This window comes from Varanus komodoensis, unplaced genomic scaffold, assembly GCF_004798865.1.
Source record: "Varanus komodoensis strain SLA01 unplaced genomic scaffold, ASM479886v1 scaffold38, whole genome shotgun sequence".
Classification (NCBI taxonomy): domain Eukaryota; kingdom Metazoa; phylum Chordata; class Lepidosauria; order Squamata; family Varanidae; genus Varanus; species Varanus komodoensis.
In genome coordinates this window covers 600,929-615,565 of record NW_025335909.1, presented here as the reverse complement: position 1 = coordinate 615,565, position 14,637 = coordinate 600,929, and the positions used below count along the sequence as shown (strand labels likewise).

The 14,637-nt window shown below is 50.5% G+C and overlaps 1 protein-coding gene across 12 annotated transcripts in view; it reads right to left on the bottom strand.

Moving 5' to 3' along the window:
• Positions 1-1,103: 1,103 nt before the first annotated feature.
• HIC2 (HIC ZBTB transcriptional repressor 2) overlaps positions 1,104-14,637 on the bottom strand; it is a 110,063-nt gene continuing 96,529 nt past the window's right edge. For all 12 annotated transcript variants that reach the window (XM_044440782.1, XM_044440772.1, XM_044440773.1 and 9 more), the window contains one exon: positions 1,104-6,988. In XM_044440782.1, coding sequence (XP_044296717.1) covers positions 5,242-6,951 — 1,710 coding nt within the window. In that variant the 5' untranslated portion in view covers positions 6,952-6,988 and the 3' untranslated portion in view covers positions 1,104-5,241. The remainder of the gene's footprint in view (positions 6,989-14,637) is intronic.

The following is a 14,637-nucleotide window of genomic DNA, read 5'->3' as shown; positions in this document are numbered from 1 at the left end:
CTTCCTGAATGAAAATCTCAGTTCTACTCACACGGTATTAACCACTGAGGATTATAAAATACCTATTCCCCTTCTGGAGGGGAGGACGACCTGTGGTCTTCCAGAGGTTGGACGATTTAACTCCCATCGCCCTGTCCTTTGGCCATGCTGGTTGGGGCTGCTCAGAGTGGAGAATCCAGCTTCTAGAGAACCCACAGGTTGTCCACACCTGTGGCCAATGCCTGATGCACGCTAACCATGCGCAGGAATATCCATTAGTTCCTACTGAAGAGGTGGTGATTGTTTTTAAATAAGAAAAACACAAATCATTTGCTCTAGCCTTTTTGACAGCTAAACCAATGGAAAAAGCAAAGATTAATTTTGACTGGCCCCTAGATCTGTTGAGGTCTGTAACTGTAAAAGTTTATGTAAACAATGAGATAAATATATTAGTATTTTTTCTGAGCCAAGTGAGGTTCCATACTCATTCAAATGTGCTTTGGTTTAAAAAATAGTTTTTGTGAATTTGGGTATGAGCTATCTTTTTAATACAACTTTTCCCCCTACTTTATTATCCTCTCCTGTTACTCCGAAAACATTCTTGATCTAAACTGACTAAAGCATTTAGTTAAGCTGCCAGGCCTCAGTATTCTTATTTTGGAAAAAAAAAAGTCCTCGGGAGGCTCTTTTTGTAACTAAAAAAAAAGACAAAACAACCAAACCAAACCAAACAAACAGAAGTTATTCCCTCCCCACCCCAACCCTAGAATTCTTAAAATCTTAAATATGAAACTAGTGTTTTGCTTTTTCATTAAAATACAGAAAATGTTTGATACAATACTATGTCGTCTAAATGCAGTTGAGTGTCTGGACCCTCTAAATGAGTCCTGAACAGTCCCTGAAGTTTTTGAGTATTATTAGGTTTTCCATTATTATTGTCAAAATTTGGAAAGAAGTCATAATTCGGTATATGGAACACAACTCTACACACCTACTTTTGCAAAAAAGAGAAAAAGAAAAGGGAGAAACTTTTTTTCATTTTTGTACAATACTCGCGCTGTACACAGACTTTTTGTCGTATTGTTTAAGTGCTGAGGGGAGAAATAAAAATAAAAGGAGGCCCCTTTAATAATAATTATAATATTAATTATAATAAAAAGAAAAGCAACCCCAACACAAATGGGTCCGGAAACTTCAAGATTCCAAAACTTCAAACCAGAACAACACAAACTCCAAACCAACCCTAATGTTTCTACCCACCCGCACCACACACAACTATTGAAATCTAATAAAATTCGGAAGGATCGAGGTATAGTTTGCTCTTTGCACTCACTACATTTTTGGGCTCCTCTTTGGATAACTAAAGATGGACATTTTACCAAGCAGCAACTTATTCCGATGGGAATACAAGCATACAAGGATGCGGTTTCACATAACTTTCCAGGACAAAAGTTTTGGCACCCTTTCGCCACCAGGAAGTAAATGGCTGGATGCTACTAACACGCAACTCGACGTGTGGGAGCGCACCTCTACACTACCACTTGGAAGTCACCTGCTACCTTGGCTCAGCAAAAGGTCTACTCTCACACCTTACACGGATCTCTTCTACCAGCTCTTCAGCTTGGTCACACTACCGCTTATTGTGGTCAACACCAGTTGGAAGGAGACGGGGAAGTGTGGCGGGGGAACGTCACAGAAACTATGGAATGGCAAGCATTGCTGTCGCTCTGTAACTGCGACAGGAAGTGTCTGGTGGTGTTGGGGCTTGGGGTTGTGGTGGTGGAAGGAGGCCATGCATTGTTCTGCTTCCTCTTTTCCTTTGGAGGGGGGCGGGCGGCGAGGTAGGAATAAGGCAGAGTGATATCAATTCGTGACTTCAAACACCAGATTACTGGCTCAGGTCTTTTGCTCCAAGGCATCTCAAGAGTCAGGAAAGGTCTGGATATTTGAGAGGTGAGCAGTAGGGTGGGGAACAAACCAAAGCCTGCTGGTTTACGTGGGTCTGAAATAAAAATTTTACAGCTGTGCCCCTGAGCAGAAGCTGCTCATGGAGGGGATTCAACCCCAAAATATCACAGCATGGTTGCTAGGTTGAGGGCCTCTTCTGGCAAGGAGAACACAAAACCCAGCGGGTTGCTACTGGATCGCCTGCAATTCACTGGGGCTGGTGGTGCAGTGCAGCTCTGCTCCTGCCTCCTTGTTGAACCAAGCTCAATAGGGGCCACGCAGGAGGCATTTGGGGGATCCAACCCAGACACCACAGTCCACTAACCCATCCGTCCATCATGCTGTTCTAAGCTCCACCGCCAGCAAGAACGTCCTCGCACCGGCTGGGGCAGGGCAGGCACGGAGTGAGCTTCAGCGAAGCTCTCCATGACTTGGGAACGCCATGCAAATTGTATGGCACTGTCCAGGTGAAGGTTCACCGGGGGCATTTACTTTGCTTCATTACCCCGCCCCCCATAAAGCAGGCAATGATATTTAAAAAAAGAAGGAGAAAGCATCATTTGATAAGATGAGAGTGCGAGGGATTTCTTTTCACATTAGTGCTCTGTTAGTGACCCACAACATCGAGCGAAAGTGAAATTGTGGCACTTGAATAACGGGGGGGGGGTAGATGGAGTTATCAAGCAGCCCCCAGGGATGAGTGGGGCACAGCTCTGTAGGATGATGGAGGGGAAAGCAAACTGCATTTCCTGTCCCACGTCCAAGTTCAACACGGATAGGTTTAACCTGCATACATGATGCTCTGGACACAAGATGTCTTTGATCCATTCAAAGTGACCCAGAATACTTTTACAGATTAGTCACTCTCTTAATGGGGGGGGGGGCATTTAAAGGCGTGGGAGGGAGAAGAAAAAGAAGAAAAGAAAGCTCATCTTTTATTCGAACATGCTCACCTTTTTTTTTTTTTTTTGGTCTAAACATAAAAAGACAAAAAAGTTTTTTTTCTTTTTCTTTTTCTTAAGAAAAAAAGAAGACACAGGGCTTTGGTAAACCCTACCAATAATAATAATAATATTAATATTAATATTAATCAGCATCATAAAAAGAACAATGGTTTTGAACAAGGAAGTTAAAGAGGAAAAAAACATGTAAACCTTACTCAATTTAGACAGGGTTCTAAAGGGACTGCAACATTTTTACCACCGCAGTCCACCCGAATAAGTGTGTGTGGTGTGTGTGTGGGGGGGAAGCCATCACTTTGCACAAAAGTTCACGCCAACCAAGACGAGGGGCCACAAAATGGCAGGTGGAAGCCTGCTCCTCTTCTCCTAACCTATAGCAGCTGTTGGCCGTGATGTCTTCTACGGATGCTGTGAGAATGGTCTCTCTTCCATTTTTCCAACTTGTGTGCACGTGTTAAGATTTCCTTAATAATAACAACAAACAACAACAACGACAATAAAAGCAGAAAACCGCACACCCACAACCCCTAAAAAAAAGGGAGGATATGAAACACTTTGGTTGGGCTTCCCCCATGTGTATATTGCACTCTGGACTTCAGCGACTTGTCGCCGGCTAGGTCGGTCTCTCACCCGTCGGATGGTTCTGTGCTAACCCAGATGCACTGGGAAAGCCACGGGGAAGAGACATTTTCCACCCACAGCATCCAGGTTCAATAAACGAGGCTGGAAAGAGCCCAAAAGCTCATTAAAAAAACAAGTTTCCTCACGGATAGAGAAAAACAAAATCAGTAATTTGGTGAAAACCAGTAACCCCTACAAGCGCTATTCACTCGGGCCTGCCTGGTTATAATATACCTATTGTCTTTGGCCAAGTTTTTTTGTATAATTATTTTAGCTGACTTCTTGATGGAAGGACAAGGTGGTAAAAAAAAAATCCCTTAACTTTTAATTTAATCTCTACTTTGTACACTTACTTACAATTTTGCGGTGGGAAAGGACAAGGGAGAACAAAACGCCACACCTAATATTTCACTAACCATCTTATTGTTCTCATGAATTCAAGAGGTAGCAAAGGGAACAGGGCTATCCATTCTGACCCGTTCTTTAGTGAGGGAGAAAAAAACTAAACACGCATATGCACGCACGCACACACACCGACGCACGCATGCACGCACAAAATAATAATAATAGAAAAAAGTACCTAAAGGAACTTGTAGCAATCCCAGCCTAAATCTTGCCTACTTCCCACCTGCTCCATACAGTTTACCTCAGACCTTCCAGTTCCAACAATGACATAAACGTTAACAACGGTTTGTTTCTCTCTTAATAAAACAAGTACCTCTAAGCAAAGAATATTCATACAAAATTAGTAGGGAAAACAACAAAAATGACCCCTGCTCATGTGAAAGAAATTCCCCAGGGGGCACCCAGCCCCCATTCAGTCATGGATAAGGCTAAAGAGGTTGAGAGGAGGGGGGGTGATGAGGTTAGAGGAGAAGAGGTACGTGTTTGCTGTGCCAACATTAAAATGGACACGCTCCGCCACGGAAAAGGTGGGCAGACTGGGGAACGCCACGTTCCGGCTGATACCATTCCTCTTACAACTTGCGGAGAAGCCCGTGCATGGATCATGCCACCGAGAAAACTCTTCTCTGCTTCAGCCAATGGCCATGGCATCTGTCCTTTTCTGAGGGAGGAGTCTTGGAAGGACTACCAAAAGGAGAAAACAAAGCAAAACCCAAAGCAAAAACTGCACGGGGGCTCCTGGGGAGACGAGCGCCCGCTGATAAGCTGTGGGCTCATTTGGATCAGCCAAGGTCAACGAGCGCAATGGGCATCACACCGGGACTGCGCTTTGTAATTACGAGTCCAAAGTGCTAAGAAAGCAAAGAGAGAGGGGGGAAGTGACCAGGCCCCTCCTTTCAGGCTCAAAGAGGGGGCCAGGTTTCCAAAAAGCATCAGCTGGGGGGGAAAACCTTCTCTCCCTTCCTCTCTCTGTCCCCGGCTACCTGGGCTCACAGACCTTTCCCCTCAAGCTAGCAGGACACTGGCAGGGCGCACTATGCCTGGACAGCAGGAAAACGCAAACATGGGGAGGGGGGAGCAGCTTAAAGGGGGGTGCTTTTTTCTTTGTATATTTGGTGGAGGGGGGGAAGGGGAGAGGGAGGGGGAAGAGAAAGAAATAAAGCTCTGTTTGGTTGAGCGACTCCCCCATGACTGAACAGGGAAGGGAACGGCCCTTCGTTTTTCGTTTCGTTTCTTTCCTTTTCCGTTTTGTTTTTAAAGCAGCAGGTCTGGGGAAAGGTTATCTCTATGGCCGGGGGGCTCAGACCTTCTTGCAGTGTCTTTGGTTTTATGTGGGAGAGGTATGCATTCGCAGGTGGCTGATGAGGTTACGCTGCTGGGTGAACTTCCCGCCGCAGAGCTGACATTCGTAGGGCTTCTCCCCTGAGTGGACGCGCATGTGTTCCGTCAGCCGGTACTGCCGGGTGAAGCGCATCCCGCACTCCTCGCACGCGAAGGGCTTGAGGCCCAGGTGGCTGCGCATGTGCCGCGTCATGGTGCCCCGCTGCGTGAACATCTTGCCGCAGATGTTGCAAGGGAACGGCCGCGTCAGCCAGTGAGTCTTCTCGTGCTGCCGGAGGGTGGCCGGATCTTTGTAGCTCTTCTCGCACACGGAGCACTTGAAGGGCCGGGATTCTGTGGTGTAGGGCTGGTTGGGGTTGGACAGATCCTCGGCCTCTTCCTCCTTCTCGTCGTATGTCCCTTCCTCCTTGATGTAGAGGTCCTCCTCAGTATGTTTCTCCACATGGGCGTTCAGCTGCTCGGAGCTGGGGAAGCCCTTCCCGCACGGGATGCAAACGTACAGGTTGTCCCCAAAGGCCACCGGCTCGTAGCCTTCCTGCCGGTAGACGTAGTTGGCACTCGTGTGCCCGCCGCTCTCGCTCTCGCTCTGCCCGCTCTCGTCGCTGTTCTCCTTCCCGTTCTCCACGTCCTCTTTGCAGGGAAAGGGCAGCTCCGACCCGTAGGCACCCAGGCCTAGGCCCCGCTCCGCCGACTTGCACAAGGGGCCCACCGGGATCCCGTTGGGCAGCCCCTCGCTCTCCTCGCCGCCTTTGCCGCCGCCCTCCTTCCGGTCGAAGGCACTGTCCTTCTTGATCCACTCCTTCTTGCGGGACGAATGGCGCAGGCTCTTCCGCTGGTTGCCCTCCGGGAGCGGCTGCCGGTCCTCGCCCAGGTCCATTTCCATGGGTTCACAGTTGTCGGCCAGGTTTGGGGGCGCTCCGGCGGCGGACTCTTCGAAGGATGAGGCACTGTTGGCTGTGGGGGCTGAGGCAGGTCGGGGGGAACCACGCTGGCTTTCGCTGCGCTGCGCGTCGTCCTGGGAGGCAGCGGGGGGGAGCGAGGGGCTCTTCTTGGACAGGTCGAGGCCCAGTTCCTGGTCCCCACTGCCACTGCTCCCATCGCCTCCGTTCTTGCTGATTCCCCTGCTCAAGGCGTGCGGATTCTCTTGGTTGGAGCTGCTGAGGAAGAGCTCGTCGTCCGAGATCTTTCCCTTTGGCATCTCCTTGGAGTGAGAGCCCTTCATCCCCTCGGTGGACCCTGAATAACGCGTGATGACCGAAGTGGTGGAAAGTCTTTGACTCCGAGGGGGTCTCCCCACACTGGGGGTGCCGCCGGCCCTGCCAGCGAAGGACCTCCCGTTGCGTTTCAGCTTCTTCCGGCAAAGGGCGGCTAAGTCGGGGAGTTGGAGGTAGCTTGCGGCGGTGAGGAGAGCATTAAAGTTCTGTTCCCCAGGCTGGTCGGTCATTAAGAGCTTGCCAGTATAAATAAAGTCCAAGATCTGCCGGAACACAGTAGGGTTGACCATGTCAGTATCTAAGTTGATCAGGTTGTCGTGCAGGACGAGGGATTTGAAATACATGCTACTGGCTGCCAGGATATTCTTATGGGCACGGAAAAGGGCATTTTCTACGACGATGATCACATCACAGAGGAAACCTTTGGCTCGTTGCTGGTTCAGCTGCAGCAGCAGTTGTTTGGCATGGTTTGACAGTTCCATCTCCACCTTCTCTTCCTTTCCCTGTTCGCTTTATCACCTGAAGGGAAGAGAAAAACCGGTCAGGGGAGGCAAGAAGAGCAGAGGGGTGACGAGCCTCCTTCTCCATCCATGCCATCTACCCAGAGGGAAGCAGACCCGGGCGGATCCTGCTCACCCAGTAACGAACAGCACCCAAATTCCCCCACCGCTGCAATTCTACTGCCAATTGTAAAACTAATCACAGGAATCTCCTTTTCTTACTTTTTAAAAAGGAAACTTTAAGGGTGGTGAGTGAAATCCCACCAATTCCCTTCACAACTCACCTGTTGACAGCAGACAGGGGAAAGTAAAGAAAAAGGTAAACCCACTAGGAGACTGACTCCTACCAGTGACACCTCCCCCAGTGTGTCAGGTGGGTCCCTTGGAGGGGCTGCACCACCGGCAGCAAAGCAAGATTGTTAAGACCGGCAAAGGTATTTTCCACTCTTGCTTTGCACTTCGCTCTCCACTTCCCTTGACTTACAGTGGGATCAGCTGTCTGGGTTTAGATGGCATGACAACCACCATGAGCAAAAACTCTGCAGTGGCCCATGGGTTGTCAGGGTGCCTTGTTTGAAGAAGAAACGCCAGCCTACAGGAAGCTGCCTTGATTCAGCCGATCGTGGCTACAAACCCACAATCCGTTGCTATGCCATGCAAAACAGGTCGGTGTGGCAAGTGATGGCTAATCTGTTGGCCTTGGGGCAAGTACAACTAGGCTCACAACCTTGCCAGCCAGAGTGTTCACTGACCGACCTGAGCCAGTCACGAGCCACATGCACACGTCATGCCCTGCAGGGATGACCAAAGGCATTACGCCTGGAAAGAGACTGTTGCCGATTTATTTCCAGCTTCTACAGGGTGCTCTTGTTCAGGGCTTCAGCTAGTCTGGAAAACAATCATTCATCGTCCCCTCTAGGGACTATACCTGGGTAAAGATGCCAGAGGCAAAGACAAGGAACAGTTCCTAACATTCCCCCAAGGCTTCGCAACCACAGAAAATGTTACTAGATGCACCAGTCCGCTGACTTCTGTTCTTCCGATCAGGCTTCCCCAGCCTGGTGCCCTCCAGATGTTTTGGACCAGTGGGTGCCCCCTGCCTTTATGAGTTCTCTGGGGTTGAAAGCCTTCTGGTGGGCAGTCCGTGCTCTTGTTTAAGCCCATTTTTCAGCTCGAAACGCACACGTGTCTGCATACTCAGGGGGTCTCATGCGAGTGTGACGTGGTGGTCAGGGTGCTGGACTGGGGACCTCGGAGACGGGGGATCTAGACCACTCTTGCTCACGGAGCTAATGGGGAGATGTCGGGCCAGTCCTTCACTCTCAGCCTGATGCGATAAAAATGGCGCAGAGAACCAGGCAAGGAAAAAGAGGCAGGATGTAAATGCAGCGCAGAAGATTGCGACACAACAGCCCTTCAGTCTTGTAGTGGCCTGTGCTGCCAAGCGCGCCTCTTAGCTTGACGTGAGGCCTGTGACTCAGAAGCCATTCATCAACACTGACTGTCCGAATGCAAGGTTAAGGGCATGGAAGGAAAACAGAGCAAAACCTTGTTGCACCCACGCACACAGGTTTACATCCAGCGCCTCGCAAAAGGATTCCTTTCCTGTCACCCGACTCTTCCACAGCCGGTTACACCTCGGCACAGAAATGGACTGCATCGGCACTGAGACCATTCGAGGCACACATGAAATGCAACACCGCGAAGGTGCAAAATATTTTCACCGTGCCCCACGAGTTAAGTCGACAAAAACAGACTGGGGCTTGTGGGTTGCAGACAGAGCCTGCCCCCTTTTGCTCCGACATGCCCAGCCAGCTCCGGGGCAACGCGCAGCCTCCAGAAGCCCCACAGGCACCGTGAGGAGTGGAACGGAGGCCTCTGTGTGCAGCGCCGGTGCCACGATCTCTGGTGCGAAGTCCCCGTTTCCGGAAGGCCCGGCATTTGCTGGAGCTCCTATCTAGACCAGCCGCACCATAATGATCAAGCGGCTCTCGGAGCAACCCTGGGACACACGCTGTGAAGCAGCAGCAGCAGTCAGGGCCAGGTTAGAAAACATGAAATCCCAATTTATGACCATCCCCTGGAGCACCGTTAAATCTGTCATTACAAAACAGAAAGAATATGCAAGGCCAGGATTTCTCCTCGATCCTCCCAGAGTGCAGGACACGGGCTCAGGTTACAGGAAGCCTGATTCCGGCTGGAGACCAGGAAGAACTTCCTGATTGTTAGAGCAGTGCGACAACGGGAATGAGGAGTAGGGCGGCTGCGCTCGGCTCTCCCTCCCTCCCGCACTGGAGGCATTCAAGAGGCAGCTGGGCAGCCCTCTGCGAGGGGCGGCTTGAGTCTGGGAGAGCTGCCCTGAGCAGGGGGTTGGTCCCGATGGCCCTCTTCTTTGTTTAGAAAATTTCTATGCCGCCCCATTCGCCGAAGCCTCGGGGCGGCTTACAAATAAATCGATTAAAATACTATAAATTAACAATATAAAACAAGTTAACAATATAAAATAAGTCGCCCTGGCCAAAAATAAAATTAATAAATACTATTAACAGTTAAAATGATGTTTGAATAAAAAGGTCTTCGCCTGGCACCAAAAAACAAATAACGACGGCGCCAGGCGGACCTCTCTGGGGAGCGCATTCCATAGATTGGGCGCCACCGCAGAGAAAGCCCTCCTCTGAGTACTTACCCTCCTAATTTCCTTCACGGAGGGTTCCCGGAGAAGGGCCTCTGCTGCTGATCTCAAGGGGCGGGCGGGCATATATGGACGTAAGCGCTCCTTCAGGTAACCAGGTCCCAAGCCGTTTAGGGCTTTATAGGTCATCACCAACACCTTGAATTGGGCCCGGACTTCAATGGGAAGCCAGTGAAGCTGACGGAGGACTGGAGTCATGTGAACATAACGCCCAGTCCCCGTCAGCAGCCTGGCAGCTCTATTTTGAACCAGTTGAAGTATCCGGACCGTCTTCAAGGGCAGCCCCACGTAGAGCACGTTACAGAAGTCAAGGCGGGAAGTCACCAATGCATGTGTCACTGTCGCGAGGCAGTCGTACTCCAGGTAGGGGCGCAGCTGATTAATCAGCTGAAGCTGAAGGAAAGCGCTCCTCGCCACCGCTGTCACCTGAGCTTCCAGTGAAAGCTCTGGGTCGAGGAGCACTCCCAGGCTGCGGACCTTGTCCCTAAGAGGGAGTGCAACCCCATTCAGGACTAGGTTCAATTCACCCTCCCCGAAGCCCGATCCACCAACCAACAGGACCTCCGTCTTGTCTGGATTGAGCTTCGGTTTGGCTCCCTCTACCTCTGTGATTCTATGTCTCAATTGTGACTCCGCATGGAGACGGCACCAACCCAACCCCAGTGGCTGGGCATTGCTCAGAGAAGCATCCAAGAGAGCAGCCGAAACTTCTGATGGAGCTGGGGAGATCTGAAGCTGAGTTGGGAGAACAAAGCACGGAAGAGTGGCTGAAACAAGCCCCTGTGAAAGCTGGTGTAGAACTTGCAAAAAAAGTCATGCGGGAGACACAGAAAACATGCGGGAGAAGGTTCTCTGGCCTGATGCAATTGAAATGGGACTTTTTGGCCTGCTGACAAAACACTTTGTGAGCAGCAAAGCCCAAGTGCTCACAGGTGGAAGTGCTGCCAAAGGTGCTTCTAGAAAGTATTGACTCAGGGGAACAAATACATCTGCTAACACAAGTGCCAGTCAGTTTTGCTCATTTAACGTTAGTGCCACAATAAAACAAACACTGCACCTTCACAGGGATGAGTATATGGAGCCCATCAAGCAGGGACGAAGCCCGTTCAATCCATTTCAATCTCAATAACCGAATGTGCAAGAAGTCGACGTGGAGTGAATATTTCGGAAGGCGCTAGGGGTGCCCATCTCAGCCAGGCAGCTCCCTGCTCAAGAAATCTGTTCGCCGGGCCGCATCCAGCAGCGTCATTCCTCAAGCTCCAAATGCACTAGCAGGTCTCTGCCAGGTGCTTTGGTTCCACGAGCAGCCTATACCTGCTTGCAGAAATGAAATGTGCAATCGTTTGCACAACAGAAGGGGTGTGCGTTGTGCACAAACAGGATGCAATTTTAGCTGGACTCCTCGCACGTAGCTCAGAACTAAGCTTCTTCCAGAGCAATGTCATTCGTGTTACTGCCACTGATAGTGCCTGTAGACAAGTACGAATATCGCCATGCATGAAAAACCTGGGTCAGCGATTTGCCAGGGATATGGGCCATAAACGGGGCTTGACCGAGAGTGGAAGCATCCAATTCCCAAACAGACTGGCTGCACAACTTAACACAGCCTCCTTTAAATCGGGGCCCTCCAGTGTTTGAGGCTACAGCTCCCTTCAGCCTCAGACAGCCTGTTCCATCTCCATCTCCCCCTCGCCCTCCTTCTTCTAAACGTCCCCACTTCCAAAGCTCTCCCTGTTCAGAGACAATGGGGTTTGCACTCTAAACCACCTGGAGGGAACCTGGCTTGACAGAGGCTGACCTAATCCAAGACTGATGAGCCAGCTGGGTTTCTGGGCTGCCTCTGGAGCCCCAGCGTGCAAAATGAGGTCATGATCCCAAAGGGAACCCAGCGCCACTGTCACAGACAGTGAAATGCCAACGTCAAGGTGCAGTACAGAGGAATCACATTTGCAGAGCTGTGCAAGCCAAGGGTTCTAAGAGGTAATTCAGGACCCGGAGAATCAAACCAACGTTTTGCAATGGAACGCAGGACCATTGTATCTTCCAGACTGCCTGCCCCTTCCCTAGAGGGACACTGTTGTGGCTACAGCACAGCGGGGTGCAAGAAGTCCTGGCATAACAATATGGACGACTTGCATGGCTAACGAGCCTCAAACCCAGGGGGCTGCACCTTGAAAGAGCTTGCTGAGAAGGCTGCAAGGTGAACGGGCGTTATGGGGAGGGCCACGGGAGAAGGCTGTCGAGGAAACTGGCCTGTCCCTTTCTGGACGTGCTGCTCAGCCCTTGTTCTCCACAGCCGTGCAGGAATGCAGAAATCTTCCTTCTGCATAATCAGCTCTTCTGCCCTTTCCTTTCCTGGCTGGCTGGAAAGGTGGGACAACCCCACCCAGCTTGAAGGGCAAGGCTTAGCACATGAATAGGAGAATACTCATAGGAATAGAAATACAATAAGAAGAGTGTTTGCCCGCAAACATGCAGCAACATCCCTTTAAGAATGAACACCAGCCCAAAACAACTGGGCCACAGCGAACAGCCAAATGCCAGGGGAAATATGAACGGCAGGATTGGTGCCAGGTGAGCTTCCTCTAGAAGCACGTTCCAGCAACATGGGGTTAAGACAGAAAAGGCTGCTCCTGGATGGATACCTGCTGAGCCTGTCTCTCCAGAGGCACACAAAGAAATGCTCCAGGAACTGGGTAGCTTCATACAAGATGCTTCTTCCTTGAGGGATTGGGCTCCTGAGCCATGTGGAGCCTGATAGCTTGAAACCAATGCTTTAGTTTTGATCCAGAACCAAACTGGCAATCAGTGAGGGCAAACTAAGATGGGGCTTCCAGGTCCCAGTCAACCACCTGGCTGTACCACTGGGTTGTGCTACTTGCCGGCAGGATGCATTTATTTATTTATTAGATTTCTATCCCGCTTTTTCTTGTGAACTCAAAGGGGCTTATATTATTCTCCTCCTATTGCTCTCAATCTTAGCCTTCCTCACAGGGTTATTGTTGTGGGGATGAGAGCCTGTGAATGGCCCAAAGTTACCCAGTTGTCTCTATGGCCAAATGCGGACTAGACCCCAGACCGCCCGAGTCCCAGTCCCGCACTCTTGGCACGCACGATGCAGGGCCTCCGAGGAAGCCTTTAATACGCACACCGGGCCTTCCAACGCTTCCACACTTAATTAGCTTGGCCGAACTCCAGCAAAGAGATCTGTTCAAAATGTGGTGTTTTTTTTTTTAAAGGGATGCAAAAGAGGTCAAGGCAGCGTTTCCTCTCCGAGACCGAGCCTGTGGTCGGTGCATGCAAGCTTTTGAGTTATAAACAGAGCTATTAAAATGGATATAGTGGAAAGAGGGAGCTGAAGCGCACAGTCGGGCAATCCACTGGATACCAGCCCTACAGGAATGCCGCATTTGCATTAGACACATGCCACAGCGCTGGCCCTCGGCCAACACGTCGATGCACAATTAAAGGATGACAAATCCCAGAGAGGCATTAACACAACTGCCCTCAAAAGGAAGGGGAAAGGAAGACAAAGCCGGCTACATGTCCTCGGCCTCCCATCGCCAACAAATGCACTTCTAAACGCCAAGTTGAAAGGCTGAAGTCCACGGCTCTGGAAACGGGAGGACGCCCTCCACTAAGGCACAGGTCCAAGGCATTCGATGCACCAAACATGCTGAAGTCGCACAGGGCTGGGTCCAGGCAGTGCTTGGGTGGGACGTGCCTGGAAGCTCCATGCGTTAGATTCCGCGACAGAAGAAAGTCCGGTTGCAGAGTTAGCGGTATGGATGAACGATGGAGAAAATGCATAAGGAGGCCCCCTGGTCGCACTTCTGGTTCATGACTTTACTCAGCAGGCTGGTGCTGGTCCACCAGCACAATTAGTGGAACTTGGGGACCCCACGCCCCTCCTTCTTGTCTGCTAACAGCTCCCGGGTGTTTGCGGGGGTCAGGAGGAGAAGCCTGTGTATATGGCTGAGGTTGGACTGGGCTTATGTTGCGCGTAGTACCGCCTGATTAATCTCTGCACAGCCAGTGGCTAATGGGTGCTGGAGAAACATAATAAATCCACTGCATGGAGTGATTTTCCTGCCTGGTCCAAGGGACCAAATTTTCCTTTGAGGCAGAAGAATGTCTGTCTGTCTGTCTGTCTGTCTGTCTTTGCTATTGTGCCCAAACTCTGAAGCCCAATCTTGGCAAGCATGCTAAGGGTACCCTAGATGTATGTACCCTGGGTTTTTTTTAAACCAATCCATTGCCTTTAATTCATCTAAAAGTATCCATGTGGTTGAAGCCTGTGGCATCTTCAGCCACTAAGGGGAGCCTTCCCTAACCAGTACAGACTTGCCCCTTAAGGTATTTGTAGGAATACAGGTGGCAGACAGGCTGGGCGCAACGTGGAGAGCCAGTGTCGTGTAGTGGTTAAGAATGTGAGACTGGGACTCAGAGGATCTGGGTTCGAGTCCCCGCTCAGCCATGGAGCCAACTGGGTGACTCTGGGCCAGTCACAGACTCTCAGCCCAACCTACCTCACAGGATTGTTGTTGTGGGAGTAAGATGGAGGAGGAGAAGGATGCAAGCTGCCTTGAGCCCTTTGTAGGAAAAAGGCAGGATATAAATCGATAAATAAATAAATAGCCTTGCTTGAAGGCATCACACAAAGGGCCATTCCAACCGTGAAGCCGGATCTGTTTGCCAATATGGAACAAAATCAATGGGCCTCCAAAGCAACTTGGAAAATAGCAACGGGGGGGGAGGGGCTGTTCAGGGGTGGCCCCTGCCACTGCAGAATATGCTGTGCAGCCAGGTCTGCCAGATGACAACACTGTTAAGACAGACCATCCACTACTCTGAGGAAGTTGGCAGCATGTGATAAGCTTTCTGATCAGGCAGGTGCTGGGATATTCTCTCTCTCTCTGCACACTGTTTATATGTCTGCAGCTAAACCGTTTTTACGCTATGCACAACACTGTATT